The sequence below is a fragment of the Vicia villosa genome, linkage group LG1 (assembly GCF_029867415.1).
Source record: "Vicia villosa cultivar HV-30 ecotype Madison, WI linkage group LG1, Vvil1.0, whole genome shotgun sequence".
Taxonomy (NCBI): Eukaryota; Viridiplantae; Streptophyta; class Magnoliopsida; order Fabales; family Fabaceae; genus Vicia; species Vicia villosa.
Window position 1 is genome coordinate 138,892,997 of NC_081180.1, and position 23,182 is coordinate 138,916,178.

The 23,182-nt window shown below is 32.4% G+C and overlaps 1 protein-coding gene across 1 annotated transcript; it reads left to right on the forward strand.

Moving 5' to 3' along the window:
• The first annotated feature begins 16,930 nt into the window (after nt 1–16,930).
• Nucleotides 16,931–18,575, forward strand: LOC131655599 (uncharacterized). The gene is made up of 3 exons (XM_058925439.1): nt 16,931–17,791; nt 18,002–18,151; nt 18,354–18,575. The coding sequence occupies exons 1-3, from the start codon at nt 16,931–16,933 to the stop codon at nt 18,573–18,575; spliced, it is 1,233 nt and encodes a 410-aa protein (XP_058781422.1).
• The last annotated feature ends 4,607 nt before the right edge of the window (nt 18,576–23,182 follow it).

Sequence of the window (23,182 nt, forward strand, 5' to 3'; positions counted from 1 at the left end):
CAAATTTACTATAAAAAAACTATAATTAAAAATATATATATAACTAAAGAAAAAAAGTTATATATATATATATATATATAAAAGAAAGTGGAAAGTAAAAGAAATTAAATAAATAAATAAAAGAAAACTCAGCTGGGATCATGTGAGGTGAACCTCGCTGGACTATGATGCAGTTGCAAACTCTGGTACGTTGGATCCTTGCTCGCTGGAGACGTATGGCCAGGATCGAGAGTGTATGGTAGTCTTCCCTGGCTGGAGCACATGTGATCCTGCATGTTGTAATTATAACAAAAAATATTGTTGGGACCTGGGGTTGAACCCACGACCCTTCACATAACAAGCGCCCTTACCAACTAGTCTGGGCATCCGCTTTGTCAACAAAACGCATTGTTTGATTTATATTTAAAACAACAATAATAAAGGAAAAAAGTGGCGCGCGGTTCAAATGGCCCAGTGGTGTGTTGACACGCCATCACCATCAACCTCTGACCTGCAAATTGTTGATGGTTTTAGCTACGAATTTGCCTCGATGCCTTTCGTAGCCAATAAACCTGCAAACCGTTAAAAGCTTCATACATGCGTAAAAATAAAATCCAAGACCGTGGTTCAACTCGTCTCATCCATACGAGTTTGTTGGCACCTATCACACCCCCTAATTTGGCCCCAATCGAGAAACCCTAATTCGAAGCTTCAAAATTCGTTAATGGTGTATTACGACATAGGCGAGCATTCATCTAATTAATCATTCAAAAACATTCAGAAGATCATCATGAACATAATTATACAGTCAAAACATGTTTATGCATTATGAATTAGGGGATTCGAACTCGAAAATTTAGAGACAAACCGAAGTTTTGGATCGATGGCTCCGAGCGTGTTCTTTGCGTGAGAAGGCTGGGACACGATCAGTGATATTCCAGGAATGTGTGAGTGCCTCCAAAATTCCTTTAATCCACCTCGATTGCCAAAAACAAAATTTGAGTTTTTCTTCCACTTTGCATTCGGGTTTGAAGTTTTGTGGCTGCAGAATCCGTCCCCCTGCGATTTGCATTTGTCCTTCTACTTATAGGGACTGTTTTTAGGTTAGAAACATGAAGCAAATCTAATTTAATCTTGATATTGAGATTTGGTTGAATTTGATTTTTCAATCTTTCCAAAAGTGTTCAATTTCAATTTTTCCTTTCCAATATTGTTTTTGCATGAAATTGACTCAAGGATATGGCCCTTAGATTAATGAAATTGATTGGGAATCAACATTTAATCAAATATTTTCATATTTTCTTCATTTATTTGATTTATCTATCTTTTTTAAATGATTAAAATTCATATAAAATCAAATAAATGTTAAAAATTCGTGCCAATTAAATTTGAAGTCTTGGATAAGTTGAGGATCAATATTGGGCCATAAAAACTTGGGCTCCTTTACAAAAGAAATCAATTTGAGGCCTTTTATTTCACATTTTCCCTCTCAAATTTGTTCAACTTTGACAAGTCCTATATCCCTCAATTTTTGAGGTATGGAAGAGTTCTAGGACTTTTTAGAAACCTTAGAGAGTCCTCTAACCATTGTCTTTGGTCCCATGTCAAAATCATTTTCCATGCTCCTTGTGTGTCCTTTTGAAAAAAGTGACTTTTTGTTGACTTTTGAAAAGGACCTATAATGTTTTGGTCCATATCTCCCAAATGAAGCATTTTTAGACTTGGTATGTGAGACACAATTTTGCAGAGAATCATATTTCCTTCAAAATGAGCTTTGGATGGAAAATTTCTGATGTTCCATGTAGGAGTTATGGCTGGTCAAAGTTCAGTTGACTTTTCCTATACAAACCCTAATTTAGAAACTTTTTGATTTGTTGATTTTTGATCTTTCCTTGATGAACCATGATCAATTCTTGATCAAATGGTGAATGATACTTCAATATGAGGATCTTGACAAAAATTAGGAGTTTTGACTTTATTTTGACCATAGTTGACTTTCTGAGCAATTGAGTGACAAATCCTTTGAATTGAGACTTGATACTTGTCATGGAGATGATGTGAGATGTATTGAGCCATTGATTTACTGATTTTCCTTTGAATAAGTCAAACCCTAGTTTTAGAGCCTTGTGTAGAAGAATGTGTCTAGGAGCTTTGTGTATTGATTTGAATTTGTATAGGAGAAATAGTACGGGCAAATTTTGGGGTATGACAATGTGCTTGCAAATCCAATGCGTACGATCCCACGCACCCCCACGATGATCCTCTAATCTGGGCCATACGATTCCCACCGATCCAGATCTAAGGCATCAAGGCTGAAGGCTCACCATACACCCTCAAGACTTCAGCACACAGGATTTCTTCCTAGGTTTTATTTAATTATTTTTATATTATTTATATGTTAATCTTAATTATTTCCTTAGGGTTAATATTTAATTAGGTTTAATTAATTATATTTAGATTTAGTTAATTTACTTAGGATTAGAATATAAATTAGGATTAGGCTAATGACTAGGGTTTAGGATTATTTCCCGATTATTCGATTATTTCGATTAGTTTATTTAATTAGTTTTAACTGTTAAATAACAAAAACCATAGATAGGTTTATCAATGCATTAGGGTTTGCCCAGTCCCACTGGCCATTTGGCCAAAATATTAGGATTTAATTTATTATTCGTTTCGACTAAATCTATTGGTCGCGATGCGTAATAATCGATTATTTAATTAATCAATTAAAATAAGAATACATTTTATTTTGCTAAAAGGTTTTAACCATCTTAATGGTTACGATGAGTAGCATATTTCCCTTTAAAAATTCGTTATTTTTTTTAATCAAAACTATTCATTATGAGGGATAACGATAAAGTTAAATAATTAAAATACATCTATTTGCTATTAGTGATAATCGAACCTATCGATTAGAATTGTTAGCAATCCTTTACTAATCTATTAATTATGGTGATCAAACCTATTGATCATTGCGATTAATAGTGCAAATTAAAATAAGGGTTGTACGCCACTTAAAACACTCTTTCATCTACAAACTACGGATTTTCATCACTTTGATAAGGTAATTCAAAATACCTTGCAAACCACAATTTTCAAAACTACGATAAGGTAATTCAAAATACCTTTAACACATTCATACTAATTCTAAGGCGTGCAACCCTGTGACCCGAACTACGTAGACTCTGATCCTCCATAAGGAGGTACGTAGGCACTTGGATAACCAAGGCGAGTCCCCTTTGTAACACCCCATATTTTCTAATTTTGATTTAATCGGAAATTAAATTATTATTTGGAATTAATTGGTATTTTCGTTGAACTAATTGGAAGAATTATTGAGTATTGGTCTTTGGGCCAAGTGGAGTATTTAGTAATGAGGGGGTGTTAAGTGTTGAGCCCACTACTAAATTATGCCATGTTTTAATAAAACAAGTAAATAAGAGAAAATTGAGAAATAGAGAAGGAAAACCTAAGAGGGAGAGAAGGAGAATTCATGGAGAAAAGAGATTTTCGTATTCATGGTGCAGCCCTCACAAAATGGGTCATAACTCTCTGCTCGTAGCTCCAAATCAGGTAATTCTTGAAGATTCGGATTCTTCATGAAATATCCTTTGATTTGATTTATTAATTCGTGTCAGGGAAGTTCTCGGTGAGGGAGATAAGCGGGTTTGAAGATTGGAGATTCTTGCTGAAAGTGATGAAAAGAGGCTTACGGGTTTGATGGAGAAGAAGGAGAAAAGTCCAGATTCTTGGCTAAGGTAAGGGGGGACTCTTCCGGCTAATTTCTATTATGTGATTATGAGTAATAGGATGGATTAACGTATGATTCGATTTGATTGGGTATATTGGGATTTGATATTGTTAGGTATGTTATGATTTGGGATAATTGATGAATTTGTATAGATTGTTGGTTATTGATGTGTGGTTTTGATGTATAATGATGTGTGATGAGAAATTCAATGTTTGTATGTCTGTATATGATGTTTGGAATCGTTTTTGGGTGAAAAGGGTGTGAAATCGCAGGTCTGTCGTAGACTTGAGAATTGCTGAAATCGCAGGTCCGCTGAGCGGAGGTCCCAACGTAGTTCGCTTCTGTTGGACGTCGCTAGAGGTCCGCTGAGTGGAGGTATGAAGGATTCGCTTCTGCCTTGCGTCGCTGAGCGAACCTTGCTGTGTGTGAATTTTTATAAAACTTTAAAATAACGTATCTTTTGATCCGTGAATCATTTCTTAGTGCCGTTTTGGGCGTTATGCAAGTAATTAAATGTTTTATATGATGAATGATGAATATGGGTAGTAGCCGAATTTATTTCTTTAAAACTCGATTTAATTACTTGATGATAATTGAACATTGTGTGCATATGAGATAGGTGTGACAATGTATTTGATGTGATGATGAATTGGTTGTGATTATTATTATGATTGTGATGAATGCATGAATATTTGAATGATGTTGAAAACATGTACATACTTGTTTGGTGATGTGGTGTCGAGATGAACTGTTCATCGTGATTCGGTGACGTTTTTAAGTATGTTATGTGTGTTTCATTCATTCATATGCATTTGATGTTGGATCCCGGTGATGTTTGAATCGTTGGTGGACATATTTCCCATTGTGCGGAAATTGTGTCGATGGGCCGTATCTCGATGAGGCGTAGATCGGTTAAGTGGATTGATTCCACGGTTTATTGGTACCACATGCATAGTGTCGGTTGTGTCATATGCATTTTGTCATAACATGATTGTATGAATTTCTGTGTTATGTGTTGTAATCTATTGTTGTGTGAATTGATGAATAATAGATGTGAATCTGAATATATGACAAATTGGGTGAATGATATATTATGATGTTTTGTTGCTTATGAACGCATAACATTGATTAATTGAGAATGAGACTCACCCTTACTTGTTGACAATTTTCATATTGAGGAGTAGCGGCATTAGTGCTCGGTGAGGATGACTCGTAGAGTTTATCCGTTTATGTTGGGTCGTGTCGGTCATGCTCTGATCTTGTAACACCGGGGGACGATAGTTATAGAGATTATGAGAATTCTCTATTTTAATTGGCGTTGGATTATGTTTCCATTTGGTTATGTTGATGATGTTTCTTATTCCGTTGTGATAAACATAATTGTGTTTTTAGTAAATCGTTTCCTAATGAAGCATGACTTGACCATGATTGGTTTATTTATTTTAAATAATTGTGGCACCCTTGTGTTTATGTTTTACTCTGATATAATTGTTTAAAATTGCCGCGGGGTTTAGAAGGTTGTTACAATAGTGGTATCAGAGCATAGTCGGTCATGTGACCAGAGTCTTGTTGTTAATTTTCCTTTCGTTATGCGTCATGTGTGGGAAACACTGTCGGTACTTGGTGTGTTCTAACTGTTTTCCTGCAGAAGTAGGATTGAAACTAGTGGGGGAGAAGCTATGCTTCTCGGATATGTCTCAGATGCAAGATGTTAGCATGATGCGGAGGGCAGCAGTACAAGAGTGTGGAGTTATTGTTTTCTGAATTGAAGGTGACATGGGCTGTAGACTGTGGTTGTTATTTCAGTTGGAGTGCCTCGAAGTAGATGATGGTTATTTCTAGAAAATGGAATTTTGAAGTTGTGATGCTTCAAGTGCTACTGATGGACTGTGATGCCGTCGTGTGAGTAGCCCTATGTGAAAGGTCGTTGTTGAAGTGGTGATTAAAGAAAGTATTATCGTAAACCTTGCCGTAGGATTACTATGTTTTACTCTGATAAACATAATTGTGTTTTTAGTAAATCGTTTCCTAATGAAGCATGACTTGACCATGATTGGTTTATTTATTTTAAATAATTGTGGCACCCTTGTGTTTATGTTTTACTCTGATATCATTGTTTAAAATTGCCGCAGGGTTTAGAAGGGTGTTACACCCTTCCCCAAAATTCTAATTAGGTTCAAATTTTTCCGTTCACCCTATTCATTTCCTTAGCTAATAAACCTTAATACTTCTACCCATAAACCTTTATCTTAAACTCAAAACCTTAGGAAAGGGTTAAGGGTGCCTAACACCTTCCCTTGCCCGAATATAATAACTTACCCTGAATCTCTTAACTGCGTAGGGTTTCCTATTCGCCCTGGTAGAATAGGTGGCAACTCTAAATCTTAATTTTTAGGACAGGTTGCTACACCCACATGTTTCTTAATCAACTCAATCACCACCTTATTCGCCGCTTCGACCTGACCATTAGCTTTAGCGTAATAAGGTGTAGATTTCAACAATTTGAACCCCACTTTGTTAGCATACTCTTGAACCTTTCAACCATTGAAAACTGATCCTTGATCAATTTTTATAGTCTATGGGATTCCAAACCAATAGATAATATGTTTCTGGATGAATTTGATCATTGTTTCTTGATCAACATTCGTCAGTGGTATAGCTTCAATCCACTTAGTGAAATAGTCAATGCCCACTAGAATATATTTTTAACTTTTCGACGCTGCTGGTCAAATTTCTCTAACTAAATCTAAAGCCCAACCTCTAAAGGGCCAAGGCTTCACTATGGAGTGTAGTTCGCTTGTAGGAACATGTTGTAAGCTTGCATGCACTTGGAACTCTTGGCACCCTTTGGCGAACTCAACAAAATCCTTAAGCATGATAAGCCAATATATTCCTTGTCAAAGTAACAACCATTTCATTTTATGAACCACCTGATGTGCCCTACATGCCCCACTATGGACACTAGAAATGACTAAGTATGCCTCAAATTCACTAATACATTTAAGCAAGATTCCTTTAGGAATCTTTTTAAGTAACTCGTTACCCATAAGAATATAACTTAAAGCTCGATACCTGGTTTTTTCGTTCAACAAATGTTGTTGGATTTTTCAAGTACTCCACTATTGGTTTTCTCCAATCCTCGTCTATCAAAGTATTTATAGTTAGAATCTCAAAATTCTCTTCGTTAATGTATCCTAGTTTTGTTATCTCCAAATCTGATGGGGATAATATGGTTGAGAAGTTTCTTCCTCTGACTTCAATTGCATCTTGTAGTTCTTCCTTCAAAAATTTGTACCCAGAAGCACTTTGGTCCAAGTCGTTGGCCTGCTGATTTTCTATTGGCTATCAAAAAATGCATAATAAGATTTTCTTTAACATATTTGTATTCCTTTGTGATTTGTTTTATAACTAACTCTGAGTCGCCCATTATTTCGACTAGAGTTTCCCCCAATTCTAAAAAGATCTCAAGCCTGGCTTCAAAGCCTCATACTCAGCTTCGTTGTTTGATTAAATGCCTTCAACCTTGTACTTGAATTTTGTTGGAATTTTGTTAGGAGAAATAATTAGTACTCCTACACTCGTTCCATTTTTGTGAATCGAACCGTCGAAATATAACTTCCAAGGTTCAAGTTCAAGAAATTCTATGGGACTTTCGACTATAGAGTGGTCGACTATAAAGTCTGCCACTATTTGTCCCTTAACCTCATTTAAAAGCGTTTAAATTAGAGAATACTCAATTAATGCGATTGCCCATTTACCAATCCGACTATGCAAAATAGGTTTAGACACCATGTGTTTAATAATGTCGAAAGGAGACGAAACATAAACTGGTTTTATATAGTGCTTCAACTTTATACATGAGAAATACATACATATACATAATTTTTCAACTGCACTATATCTAATTTCTGCATCGTTCAAGACTCGACTAAGGTAGTAAATGGCTCTTTCGATGCCATTTTCATCATCTTGAGCCAACATGATCCCTAAGGTCACATCAGATGCAAATATGTATTATTTCATACTCCTATTTCTACAAGGTGCGACAAAATTAGAGGGTGAACAAGATAGTGCTTGATCTTGTCGAAAGCCTCTTATTGTGCTTGCCCCCATTCGAAACCTTCATTCTTAAGTCAAAGAAGAGGGTAGAAGGATCACGTCTTGCCACTTAAGTTTGAAATAAACCTCCTTAAGAAGTTGATTTTGTCTAGTAGTGACTGCAATTCCTTCTTCGTCGATGGCGCTTTTGCTTCCATGATGGCCTTGGTCTTATTTTGGTTTATCTCGATTCCTTTGTTGTGGACCACGAAGCCTAAGAAATTACCAACCTGCACACAAAAAGAGCATTTTAGAGGATTCATTTTCAGACCATGCCTCCTCATTCTTTTGAATGATTTTCGAAGATGGTCAATATGACTTTTTCCTGAAATAGACTTAACAACGATGTCATAAAAATAAATTTGCATGAAAGTTTCAATAAAGTCATGAAAAATTGAATTCATTGCCCTTGGATAAGTTTCCCTAGCATTTTTTACGCCAAAAGGCATCACCACCCATTCGTAGATGCCTAAGGCTCTAGGACGTTAAAATCCGTTTTTGGCACGTCTTTGTCAGCAATAAAAATTTGGTTATACCCAGAGTACCCGTCAAGCATACTAAGGTACTCATGTCTTGCAGTAGAATCAACTAACAATTGGATATTCTTTTTCTTTTTTTGGATTAAAAGCATTATATCTTATTAAACCAAAACCGATAATTACAACTGATCCAAAAGGATCCAGGTACAATCTAGACTAGTCAAACTAAGCAAAAGAAACTAAACGAGAAATAAAAAATCTTGCAGCTTCTTTTTCATATGACATCTTACTCCAATCGTATACTTAATTCTATCTATCAAGTTTGTTTCTATATCCTTGTCAGAGAAAATTTTCTCATTCCTCTGCTTCCACAATTCGTAAACTGTTTCTGCAAGGGAAAATTTTAAGACCTTAGGTTTCCACCCTTTCTTGCTAGTTTCTCTAATCAACCAAACTCATCTTTTGGGGTTGCAGCATTTAAATCACTAAAATTAATGCAAACTATTAGACTATCATTTTTCCTAATAACCGGTACAATATTGGCAATCCATTCGACATACTTGGTTGTCCGAAAGAAATTACATTTGAGAAACATTTCAACCTCTTCTTTGATCTTCGACAGAACCTCAGGTGCAAAGCGCCTTGGAATTTGTTTGACTGGCTTTTTCGCAGGCTTTATTGGCAGCTTCAGTTCGACCAGATCTATTCTTAAACCAGAAATCTCGTCGTAATCCCAGGCATAACGTTCCTTGAACTCCTTCAAAAATTGGATTATTTCGATCTTGAGTTGTGGACTGATATTGACGCTGATGTATGTTGGCCTTTTAACTGCCCATTCTCCCGAGTCTTTCTCTTCGAGTAGATCCTGCACTAGCATCTTTATGTTGTTTACCAACGGATATTTCTCGAAACCCAAAGGCTCGTCATCATAGATGGCGTCGAGCCATTGGCCTTTCACTTTGTCTTTAACCTTGTCTGATGGTTCTGGATCAAAATCCTTACCAGGACCTTCAAGGTATGCTTCATCCTTTTTGGCTTCGACAACCATGAATTTGACCTCAGCCTCTAAGGCCGATTTTAGTTTGTTTTCGGTTATATATGCAAAAATATTTTTGGATGTCCGTGACTCAGACATCACCACTGAATTCTCTCCCCCAACCATTTATTTGGATATCTTCTGTTCCTCCATAACCTGTGTTTTCTTTTCCCATAACCTATTGATCCTACTAAAGACCCAGAGTGGGGTGCAAATATAAGAATAATATGCATTATTGTCTGGTGAGAATGCAAATCCGACAGGATTGCATGGAGCAATGTTTGCAAGATATTTGTCAAAGTGGTGTCTATCGACATGGTTAACCTCAACCATGAAATAACTTTGGTCCGCTTCTATGTTTTCCATAATCCATCAACAAATTATAATTTGCTTTTGATCCATAGACGTATAATTCTATAGCTTTGGTGCATTAAGGATGGCGCAACTCCTATGCCATGGATCCATTTGTGACCCTACAACAAATTATAATTTGCTTTTGATTTGACAACCATGAACATGGCCGGCCTAGTGATGAATATAAATCACAAATAATAATAAAAAATAAAAAAGAATAAAAAATAAATAATATAAAAAATAGTAATAAATATATTTATTATTATTAATTTTATGTATCATAACTAAGTAATGAATTATGACTAATAATAATAATAATCATAAAACTATGAATAATAATTATCATATTAATTAAAACAATAATGATAATAATAATAATAATCATATTTCTATTCCAATTCTAACTTTAATTTAGAAAAATATAACTTATAAAAATATTTGCATTCCTATTCCAATTTTAACAGGTATCTAATAAAATAGAAATAAAAATCATAAAATTTAAATTTAATATATAAGTTTGGGATATATTTATTTCTTATTTATAAATTTATAGTAGACTAATTTTAAGATTTTCACAATAAAATTAATGAACTTTTAAATTACATTATATAGTTACATAATTCATTTATCAACATTAATAAATTATTATTCTTTAAACGTTACTTTTTTAAAATATTTTTTCTTAATTATCTATTAAATGGTCCGTTTTATAAAATCAATCATTATATAACTTTAATCCCCACCGTTTTTATTCTCCTTTCTTTGATTTTTACCGTTTTTTATTCTATAGTTACATAATTCATTTATCATTATTATAAAATTATTATTCTTTAAACGTTACTCTTTTTAAAGTTTTTTCTTAACAATCTATTAAATGGTCCGATTTATTAGATAACCACTCATTTATAACTTTAATTCCCAACATTTTTTATTCTATTTTCATTAATTCTCACCATTTTTTATTTTACTGTCTATAATTCTCATTTTAATGGTTATTGAAATTGTAATTAATATATAGTAATAATGGACAGAAATTAAAAAATTAGTATTAAATATGTTAATAATTATTATATAAAAAAATTAAAAACAAATAGAATGAAGTAAAAGTGAAATGATTTTCTATTTTGTAGAATTTCCTAATTAATAAAATATATTTTTAGTAGAGTTTTATTTTGAGAATATATAATACTCAATTTTATTTATTCATATTTTTTATAATTATAAATTGTTCAATTTTTTAAATTTTCATTAAAAATGATTTTTTTTAATATTATTTTATAAATGGAAAATGTTAGATTATATAGCATTACATTAAAATTAATTTTAAATAAAAAATAACATTTATTGAATATATATTTTATTTATATAAACAACTTTTTAAATTTCTCTCCAATTTTATATACTTTTTTTTTAAATAATCTTGTAGCAACCTGCCTAAAAATTATACTTAGAGAGTCGCCACCTATTCTACCAAGGCGAATAGGAAACCTTCAAGGGTTAAGAGATTAAGGGTAAGATACTATATTCGGGTTAAGGGAAGGTGTTAGGCACCCAAAACCCTTTCCTAAAGGTTAACATGCAAAGATAAGGGTTATGGCAGAAAAGGGTAACAGACAATTATTAGGGTTAAAAGTTTAATTATTGAAAATGATTAAGATTTGGAGGAGGGGGACTCGCCTTGTTGCCAAGTGCCTACGTACCTCCTTAGGGAGGATCAGAGTCTACGTAGTTCGGGAAAGGGTCGTACGCCCTTAGAATTAGAAATTTGATAGGGTTGGGAATTTGCCTCAAAGGCTTTTGAAATAGCCTATGATAATGTGTAATTTGATACTGGAAGTTTTGAAAAGTTTGAGAAATGTTTTAAGAGTGGGCGTACAACCCTGATTTAATTTGTACTGTTAACCGCAATAATCGATTGATTCAATTACCATAGTTAAAAGATTAATAATTTGATCGTTACCAATTTTAATCAATTAATTTGATTATCACTAATAACGAATAATAGTATTTTTTTAATTATTTTTATGATTTTATGTGCATTGTTACCCCTCGTAATCGATTGATTCGATTAAAAAGAATAACAAATTAAAGCGAGGGGAGGACGGTTAATCATCACAACTAATAAAATAATTGCAACCATTTAACCAAATAATAGAAAACTAATTTTTATTTAATTAAATAGAACTTTAATTAAAATTATTGTTGACCATAGCGATTAATCGATTTAATCGGAACGAACAACAAATTAGAATTTTTTATAATAATATCATATATTTTTTATTTACAAAAATAATTGTTATACATAATTAATTATATAAAAGAATTAATAAAAAATCAATTATATTAATTAAATTGAATTAGTTAATTAGGCTTTGATTCAATGTGGTTACAATTGGGGTATATGGTATAGGGAGTCAATCAGGGGCGTCAGATCTAAGCTGGGATGAGAATCAAGGGATGGATCATGAGGGTGCATGGTGGTGGTTAGGCCTTAGGGCGCACTGGATCCACTAGAAATTCACAGAAAAATAATATGTTGGAGGGGAGGCTCGAACCTGCGACCTCACCCTCAAAGACACGCTTCTTAACCACCCCAACTGAATTGCGCTGTTGTTTAATGTACACTTCCAAGATATTATATACAAAACCTAAAAACATATAAGGAACTGCGCGCGAAATTTTAAACTGGCGAATCAAGTGGTGACACGCCATCGTCTCCCACCCCAGAACTTACGAAAACCTGCAACTATGGCTACGATTTAGCTACGAAATTGTTTGTAGCAAAGGCACCTGGAAAAATAGCGAATAGCTCATGCATGCCCATAAATTCTTCGCGACCTAACGATCGTCCTCGTCTCAACCATACAAATTCAATTATGTATTCAATTTGGCTTAATTTTAACCCTAATTAAAAACCCTAAATTGAAACCCTAAAACTCAAAACGGACTCTAATGGCGGAACTTGTTATAAACGCGTAAACTCCAAACAAGCGACCCAGAAACAATCACAGCATCATAACTAAGCAGAATATATCATTAAAAACATGTAAGAATGCATGAATTGTTCTAATCGATCCAAGTTTTAGAGTCACTTACTTTGACAAATTGGAGGATATTCTGGGGTTGTTGATGTAGAGCAGCGATCCAGACACGTTCCAAATCGCCTGAGGAATCTTTTGGAACCTTTAAATCTCCCTGAAAACCTCCAATTCTTTGAAACTGAATTTGAGTTTCTTGGTGACTTTTGAGTTCTTGTACGTGTGCCTCTCTCTGAATTTTTCGTCCCCTATTCTGTTGCTTGATGTTGTGTACTTATAGGGGAAAGAATTAGGTTTAGAAAAGAGCCCAAAAAGCCTTTGGATCCAAACTTCCTTCTTTGAGAAATTTGATTTTGTTTCTTGAATAAAAAGTTTCTTTCTTTGCCAAGATTATGTACCAATCTCCTCCCATTTGATTTGCCACAAAAATTAAATCATATCTTAGCATTAATGTTGATTGAAAATCAACAAAATATATTTTTTTATCGAAATTATTTGATTTCTCACTTATTTAAATCATTAAAAATCAATTTTAAATGAAATAAAATTGTGTAAAAATCGAATAAAGTGATAAAATTCGTGGCATATCTTTTGGATAACTTATGGGCCAAGTTCAAGTCATAAAAGTACGGGCCTATTTGCAAGAAATCCAATTTGAACCTCCTTTTTTCACATTTGGTCCTCCAAAATCAACCAACTTTGATCAAGCATATCTCACTCAATTTTTAAGCTATGAGGGAGTTCTAATACTTTTTGAAAACCTCAAAGTGTCCTCTACAAGCCACTTTGGAACATATTTTTCATTTGGAGCTTTTATCTTGATCACATCTTCTTTAACAAAAACTGCTTCTGAAGGATGCCTGAAAATGACCTGTAATCTTTTGTACTGTACCTCTCAAATGAAGCATTTCTAGCCCTAGCTTGTGAGAGACAAAGTTGTACAGAATCCAATTTCCTTCAAAATAGGCTTTGAGTGTGGAATTTTTGATGTTCCAGGTGAAAGTTATGCCCAGTCAAAGTTGGGTTGACTTTCTCCTAAAGAAACCCTAATTTGAACCTTTTGCATTTGTTCATCTCTGAGTTTCTATTAATGGAATCATGATCAAGCTTTGATCAAATGATGGATATACATCCCCATACTTGTTGTGTGACCAATGGTTAGAAGTTTGGATCATGCCTTGACTTTGGATTTGAATTAGTTGATTGTAGATCTTGGGACTGTTTGTGCAGGTAACCTTTGGAGTGATGCCTTGACTTTTGCCATGGAGTTAAATTAGATCACTATAAACCATATACCCTTGATTAGGAGCCTTATCTCATTGATCCCTCTTAGAGGAATCTCAAACCCTAGCCTTAGGAGGCTCTTGGCTAGGAGTGTTGCTTGAATGGAACCCTAGTCTTTGAATCTTTGTAAGTGAGGTAGATGGGGCAAATTTTGGGGTATGACAAATCTATTTTTCAATTGAATTAAAATTTTATAATACATAATAATACTCAATTAAATTTATCATATTTTATATAGAAAATGATAGGTCATAACTATAATAACGTTACACCTAAAATACCAATAAATTTTATGTTCCTTTGCATTCTCCCACACCTATAAAATTCTACATAAACTCACATTATTATTTACTCAATATCTTTGATATACATTTCACAAATTCATAATTTTCTATGATTTTCACCATGATAACTTCAATATGTTTTTAGTTTCTTTTTCTTTCTATGGTTTTTTAGATAAGTTTATTTTATTATTAAATCTCATATTCAATTATTCGATTTTCATGTATAATATATTGTATATTTTTTGTTGATCAGATATGATTGAGTTCATAGTTGAAGTGAATCTAATTGAGAAGGTTACAATCAGGTATGTAAATATTGATATGATGTTTCGTTTAAGGAACGAAAGATGAATATTAAAGATCATCATTAGTCTATTATTTTTTTCCAGATAACACTCTTCATCCAACAAAGTTATATTGGAGACCAAAACATGGTTAAAGGAGCTTGAGATGACCTTGAATAAAGAAATTTCTATTATAATTTTATTTATTTTTAATGTTCTACATGTTTATGCTCATTGTGAGTTTTAAATATGTGACTTTAGTTTTATATTTTCACTTTTTTAGTACTCTTCGAGATTGTAGAATAGTTTTTCTTCTATTTCTTACTTTATACACATGTCTTATTTTTTTTAGCGACGTAAAAGACTATTAATTTATTATCTATGTCGATATAGGAAGCTCAAGTCACTATTACATCGATCAATCAAATATTTAACCTCTATTTTTTAATGATATTAATATGTATATTATAATTTTTAAATTGAGAAATAAGATAGAATATTAATATTTTTATTTTATTTAGTTTACTTTAATGGAAGGATTTTAAGGGATCAATGCCATGGAGTAAAAAGTGGATATTTTTATGTGCAAATATATTAAAGATACATACAATATTCTTTAAAAAATATGTTATAGGTAAAGAAATTATTGATTAATGTTTTAAAATATGTTTATTGTATATATTTATCTTATTTTATTTTTCTTTTTTCTTGATTTATTTTGGGTATGGTAGTTTTTCAGTAATTAAAAAAACTTAGTTTTAAAAATACTAAATTCTAAAATTTTACACAAAAGAGGATAATTTTAATGTAAAAAATAAAAAAATTATTTAAGAAGTTAAAAGATTTAAATGTTTAAGAAACACTTAAATTAATATGGTAAGATATAATATGATTTTAAAATAAAATATCTAGAAAATGTATGATTTTTTTTTTAGATTTGACATTGAATAAAAAATTTATTAGATTTTGTAAATTATAGAGTAAACACTAAATGAATAATTAAAATTTAGATTGATATACTCTTATATTATGAATTTAATTTAATGATTAATCATAAATAATCGAAATAAATAATTTAATATAATATTTTTTTTATAATATTGCATTATTCACGTAAATATGATATATCTTTTAAATTTAAAAACATAACTGGAATTTTTTTATACATAAATTATTAAAGATTCTCATACCATTAAATAATATTTTTTATATTTAATATGATTAAAACATGTTTAATTATATGATTATAATTTTTATACATAAATTATTTAATTAAAAATTATAATCAAACCCGTGCAACGCACGGGCCATATATCTAGTATATACAAAAGACGACATGACTTCTAGCATAAAGTGCCATCTAAAGTTGACATAAGAAAATGTTTTCACATAGAAACAATAATGTCTAAAGTTGACATAAGAAAGTGCTTTCACATAAAAACGTTGTTTAAAGTTGACATAAGAAATATTTTTCACATAAAAATTCCGTCTAAAGAGGATATAAGGCAAGGTTTTTACATGATTAAAAAGCTATGTCTAAATTCACAGCAGGGCCAAAATAAACAATGCTTGAAAGTCCTGTCTAAAGAAGACATACGACAACAATTTCACATAAAAACATCGTCTAAAGAGGACATATGGGAACACTTTTACATGATTAAAAGTGTTGTTTAAAGTTACAAAAACACCAAAATAAATAATGATTAAAAGCATTGTCTGAAGTATAAAAAAAGCATTGTTTTAAGTCTTTTAAACGTATATTATGTATTATTTTTTGCTTCTAAAGTATCCATCAACAAAATTTACACTAAGTATTGAGAAGTGGGTGGTTGAGGGTTCAAACACTCTGTGATGAGATAAATAAGTGTTCTTACATATTTTAATATAAGAATTGTTCTTACATGATTATATTACACGCATTTTTTAGGGAACAGACATAGTTATGTGTTTGTACTTTCGTTTTAAAATTGTGATAATGTTTTTAAAATGTGTGATAATTTTTTATACAAAAATAGGTGTGATAGTGTTATTAACACAAAAATAGGTATCTACAATACCACATGTTTGTATACATTTTCTAAAACAGTTAACAACTGCGCAAGATAACAGATATTGCACTATAATATCTATAAATGGTTATATAATTGTCCAAAATCCACTTAATATAACCAAAAAACCTCAAACTCGATACAGATTAGCATTCAACTTTAATATTGATCATCTGGCGCCAAGTCATGCTATATTAACCATATTGATGAGAATTTTTATATTATAAAAGCAGCAAAATCAACATTCATATGCACATAACTTCATCACCATATTAAATAAAATATCTCTACCATGGGATTTATATGTCAAAGTGTGATATATTTATTTTTAGTGTTGGTGTTTATAACAACCTCATCACGTGCAATTTATTTAGGGGATGAATTTGAAAATAAAAATATAAAATCAGCTACTTTTGTTTCTGAAATGTTTGAAATAGGTCCTGGAAAAGTTGCAGCTAAGAATTTGTATGATGTTGAATTTCCAAAGGGCCATGTTGGGGTAAAGAGCTTTGATGCTGAATTAGTTGATGAAGAAGGGAATTCTGTCCCATTATATGAAGCATACCTACATCATTGGTTTGCAATTAAATATCATGCAAAAGATTGGAATATGTTAAAAATAATTCCTAAGAATCCATTAGAAGGTGCTAATTACATTAGAAATGAAGGAACATGTGATGGTTACATTCTTCCAGCTTATTGGGGTTTGGGAGGTGAATCAAGAGGAACAAAATCAAACATACCAGATCCATATGCTGTAGAACAAGGAAATCCTTCATATGTTCCAATTGGATATGAAGAAAAGTGGCTCCTCAATCTCATGGTTATTGACACACGTGGTACAAAACATAGAAAACATTGCACAGAATGTAGGTGTAACCGTTTTAATTTGCCAAAGAATTTTTATAATGTCACACTTGGCATTGATCAAAAGCCGTTGAACTCAAATTATAAAGGAGGAATTTTTTGTTGCCAAGATAATCTACAATGCAAATTGAAAAAGGGTTTTGAAGCACCTACAAGAAAGCTTGCCCTAAGATACAAAATAACATGGGTTGATTGGAATCAACAACAAATCCCTGTTAGATTCTATATACTTGATTCAACCGATCGAGTAAGAATAAATGGTTCTAAAATAATTCATGATTGCCAAGTGAGTAAATGTTTGTTACTTTCGTTTTCATATTTTCGTTATATTTTCATTTATAGTGTTTCATTATAAAATATATATTTTTTGAGATATAAAAAGAAAATATACTCATACATCAAAAAACACTTTGTAAATATATTTTTGATTTTCTATTAAACTATACAATAATATTTATATATTAGTATTAACTATTTTCTTTCAATTGGATTACAGGCAGAGTTTACAATTCCGCCAAATAATGGTAAAAAACACTCCCCTCCTCATATTGAGAAAGCAAATATTCCAATTCAAAGAGGTGGTTATCTTATATATGGAACTTCTCATATGCATACAGGTGTCATTAATGCTACGTTATATGGACAGGTAATGTTTTCTATATATAATATTATTGTTTTCTTATTTCAATGTAATCATTATGATTATGTTGGTATGTAAGTTTTAATAAACTAAGAGTTTTGACACGTTCCTTAAGTGATACGTTCCATTCTTTTTATATTGTTCTAAGCTATAAATTTTAAAACATCCTATAACACCTCTAAATATTATAGTGTTTTTATTTATTTAGGATGGAAGGACTTTATATACTACGAAACCAACATATGGAGATGGAAAGGAACCAGGTAATGAGAAAGGTTATGTTGTGGGAATGTCAGGAAGTTATCCCAAACCAGGTTCAATCAAGATAAATGATGGAGAAGTTGTGACAGTAGAAACAAGATATAAAAGTGGTTTTCTCACCGGAGCTATGGCACATATGTATATCTATTTGGCTGATCGATTACCATAAATTATATATACACTTACTCAGTCATAAAAAATGTATATTGTATATGTTTTCATGTAATTATGATATTAAAATAAATAATTTATTAATACAAATAAAAATTATTAATTGAAAATTTTATTCAACAAATATTTTTCTCGCTAAACAAATATAATGTTGTGGAAGCATAAAGCTACTAGATAACACTTAGTTATATTAGTTTGCTATAACTACTATACCATAATAACATTTTTCAATACCACACACTTACATTCAACATTAAACCATAATGATAGTTTTTTGTCAAAAAAAAAACTTGACTTTTTTAATATATTAACTTACGACCAACGTTAATCAATCTAAATCTCTCTTTTAAAAAGTAACCTTTAAACCCGAAACATTATTTTAGTAAACTTATTTCAAACATTATTGTTATTGTATGTGAGACTTCAGTCTACCAATAACAGGTTAAATTAGTGGTATAAGGACAACCTTCCAAATTTAAGCAAGATTTTGGATGCCGATTAGACCAAATAATTTCCACATGACCAATATATATATATATATATATATACATATATATATATATATATACACGCAAAAATTATTGGTTTATCGCAAATGAATTACTTGACTCATATAAATTATAAAAGAGTTTAATTCATAATGAAATTCTGGCACATGCAATACAAATATCAAGACTGATGTCTCAATATAAACCGCAATGTCAAGACAAATATTAAAATATCAATTGCTGACAGAAAACACTTTTACTAAGATACAAATTATGCAAAATTAAATTGCAGAAGGTAAAAATAACATAATCAATTTAACCCAGTTCAATGCGATGTCACCTACTTTGGGAGATACCAAGCGAGGAAGGAAATTCACTATGATAGTATCAGTTCAAAGCCTAAAAAGTCCTTGTTTATAACTTCTCTCCTAATCACTACCTTATGCAACTTCTACCTAGAACCCTCTAGATATAAGGTCCCCCTCTCACTTTCTCCCAGTCACCTTAGTGATAAAAACAGCCACAAACCAGTCTATCTCAATGTATCAAAAGATACATGAGTGACATACAAAAAAAAACACAAAGAACTTGAAGTACTCTAAAAAACCTAAACCCTTATTTTCCACTCACGATTTTTTGTTGTGAATGTTTGCTATTTTATGTTTAGCAAGTCCTTATTTATAGACTCTTCCAGTACGGGCTTGGACTCTTCAATCAAATCCAAGCTTCTCCTTTTAAATAAATTGCAAGATCTTCACTCAAAAATAGGAACAAATATTCAAAGATTTCTAAAAAGTATCCAACATCCTTTTTATGAAACCAAATCAAATTTTCATTGTTCCTAAAGTATCCTTGATTGGTAGTGTTTATATGAGCACTAAAATTTTCTAGAATCTCATATTTTTCAATTTAATCTTTAAGGATTTAAACCAGTTGTACTGTCATGATGTTCTAGTATAACATGTCACAAAATCTGACAAAACATCTGTCAAAAAACACATGACAGCAGAACCTGTCGTGACAGTTGGTCAAGATGTTACAATATCTTGCTCAACATCAATTAAGAACCATGTTTTAGAAAAATTCACGCCAATCATAATACCATGAATCTAACAATCTCCCCATTTGGCAATTTTTTTCTAAAACAACCAAAACACAATAAATCCTGGAGATAGGAGTAAAACCACGATACAAGCTACATGAGAACATGTAAACTTTATACATATCAACACAACTCTAACATAATACAAGAGCTTGTACAATCAGACATGTCCATTACTTCCCCTATCTCACATAACTATTTCTCCCCCTTAAAGGGATAACCAAAATCACCAAAAAATCCAATTCACCAGAACTATCCAACTTCACACATCAGAGGCACATGCAAAAGAAGATAAATAAAAGCCTCACATCAGGATTTTCCAAAACTGTATACAAACCACATGAGCATTAGCAGTAACAGCAGTGGCAGGAGCAACAGTAGCAACACAACACCAACAAGCATGACATACTATCATGCTCCCTCTAAATAGTTGCATACAACATGCAACAACAATAGCTAATCTCCCCTTAGCAATAACACAGTCCTATCAACATGCTAACCAACATGTTAAGACACATGTCATAACATCAACACAAAAAATACACTAACAATTTACTCCCCCTTTTTAGCCAAAAATTAAAAAAGAGTAAATGTAAACAAAAATGGAAGCACACACATTGCACACAAGCAATAAACACATGGAAGAACAAAATCCCAATGGAAACACACATACTTGTTCATCTTCAGGTGGTCTTCCACCTCTTGCCCCTGTTAAAAACCCTTATGCACTCCTTGTTGCTGTCACTAGCACTTCTATCTTGCAGAGATCCTTTTTCCATCCCTTATCAATAGCAATTTGCTTAGGCTTCCAAAGAACTAGAAAATAGATGAAAAATGGAGTATCAGTTGCACTCCTCCATATCTGTAATTTTTATAACTCCTCAATAATGCAAATTCCTAGCTCACCCCTAAGATTTTTAAAAAGATTTGCATCCAAAGTTTTGGTGAAAATATCATCCAGTTGTTTCTCAGTGGTTGTATGCTCAAGAGTAATCATCTTATCTTCAACCTGATCTCTTATAAAATGATGACGAATGTCAATTTGCTTGGTCCTACTGTGTTGAATAGGATTGTTTGAAATTTTGATAGAACTCAAATTGTCACAGTATAATGTCATGACATCTTGCTTGACATTATATTTCTTCAACATTTGTTTCATCCACATCAGTTGTGAATAACTACTTCCAGCTACAATATACCCAGCTTCAACAGTAGATTAAAAAACACAGTTATGTTTCTTACTAAACCAGGAAATCAGATTATTTCCCAAAAAGAAACACCCACCAGAAGTGCTTTTTCTATCATCAGCACTACCAGCCCAATCTGCACCACAATACCCTATCAACATGGAACCTGAACCATGAGATTATAACATACCATATTCACCTGTACCATTGATGTACTTAAAAATCCTTTTCACTTGATTGATGTGACTTGTGTTTGGCTCAGCTTTATATCTTGCATACCCATCCACAACAAATGTAATATCATGTCTGTCAACTGTTGCACCCAAAAATTTGCCCTCTTATTTTCGGCATAAGTTATGGTAGACGTTTATTTTGTCGTTCAAAAATCAATAGAAAATAATAAAGAGTTCTTGGTGTTTCAAGACAGTTTGGTGTGGAAGTAAGCTTTTATAATGCAATTGCAAAATTCAAAACTTCTGATTGGAAGGTTGTATGGGCTTGGTTCTCGCATTTCCTAGAATATTTCAACTTTCTCTACAGAATTCGTGTTCAGGCCAGAAACCAATTCTTTTAGGAAGATGTCTGAAAGTGCGAATTGCCTGAGATTTGAATTTACCGTTCCACCGTCTTTCGGATATTTGAAAATTCATAACTTCTAACTGGAATATCATTTTGAAGAGAGCCATATGCCAAAAGTTCCGTCTCGAGGTCTACTATATTTCATATGCTGGGGTCGACAATTGTTTCTTTGAGGAAGGTCCCCGAATTCGCAATTAACCTGAGGTTTTACAATGGAAAAAACATGTTGAACCGCTGTCTTCTGGACGATAAAAAAGTCATAACTTTCACATTGTTTATCCGATTATGCTGAAATTTTAACAAAAATTCCGTCTTGATGTCCCCGACGTTTTGTATGTTGGGATCAAAGGCCGATTATGCACCAGAAATTCTAGAATATAGCAAAAGCACCATGATTTATCTGTCGAAATACGTTTTTAGGCATTGTGCGACAAGATTCAAAATTGCATAACTTCCTCAATTTTCATCCGATTGAGCCTATTCTGGCGGCATTCTTTCAAAAATTTCATTGGCTTAGATTTCTATTCAGACCATAGGTTAGGATTTTGATCGAAAGATCGAGTTTTGTCGCATTCTTTGAACGGTACACACGAAAATTCCGCACTGTCAAGTTTTCCGCCTCAGATGACCAGATGAATTTCTCGTTGTTCAAAAGCGCATAACTTCTTTAACGTTTATCAGATTGAGTCTATTCTTGCGGCAACAGTTCACAAATTTCGTCATCTTCGATTCTCTATTGGTTCTGATTCCGACTTTCTCACCCAAAAGTGTTTCCTCAAAAATTAAGCTCAAAAATGCGTTTAGGAGGGAAATTTGAAATTCAAAATTCAAACCCAATATAAATAGTCTTTTCCCTCATTTTTTTTCATTAACTAACTTTTACTCTCTCTATCTCTCTCTCTCTCTCTCTCTCTCTCTCTCTCTCTCTCTCTCTCTCTTCACAGACACTTTATCTATTCTCTCTCTTCCTTTCTTGGATCAAATCTCATCTTTCACCAAGAACACTAACAACATTTCATCAAGATCTCAAGAACATCTTCAACCAAAATCACCAAAAACTCATCAAAGCTTCAAATCTCCTCCTCTTTTTTCCAATCAAACGCGAACCAACGCCGAAATCCGCGACTTTTAGCTCCACCCATTTTGCGATTTTTGCTCCGATTTCGATTGCGATCTCATTTCTTCCAATTGCTTGAGGTAATTCTTGGCACAATTTCATAATTCTTATGAATTTAGTTTACTTGAATTT

Coding starts and splice junctions, on each gene's coding strand:
- LOC131655599 (XM_058925439.1), top strand. CDS start 16,931: ATGGGATTTATATGTCAAAGTGTGATATATTTATTTTTAGTGTTGGTG. Junction 17,792..18,001: donor AAATAATTCATGATTGCCAA/GTGAGTAAATGT, acceptor ATTGGATTACAG/GCAGAGTTTACAATTCCGCC. Junction 18,152..18,353: donor ATGCTACGTTATATGGACAG/GTAATGTTTTCT, acceptor TTATTTATTTAG/GATGGAAGGACTTTATATAC.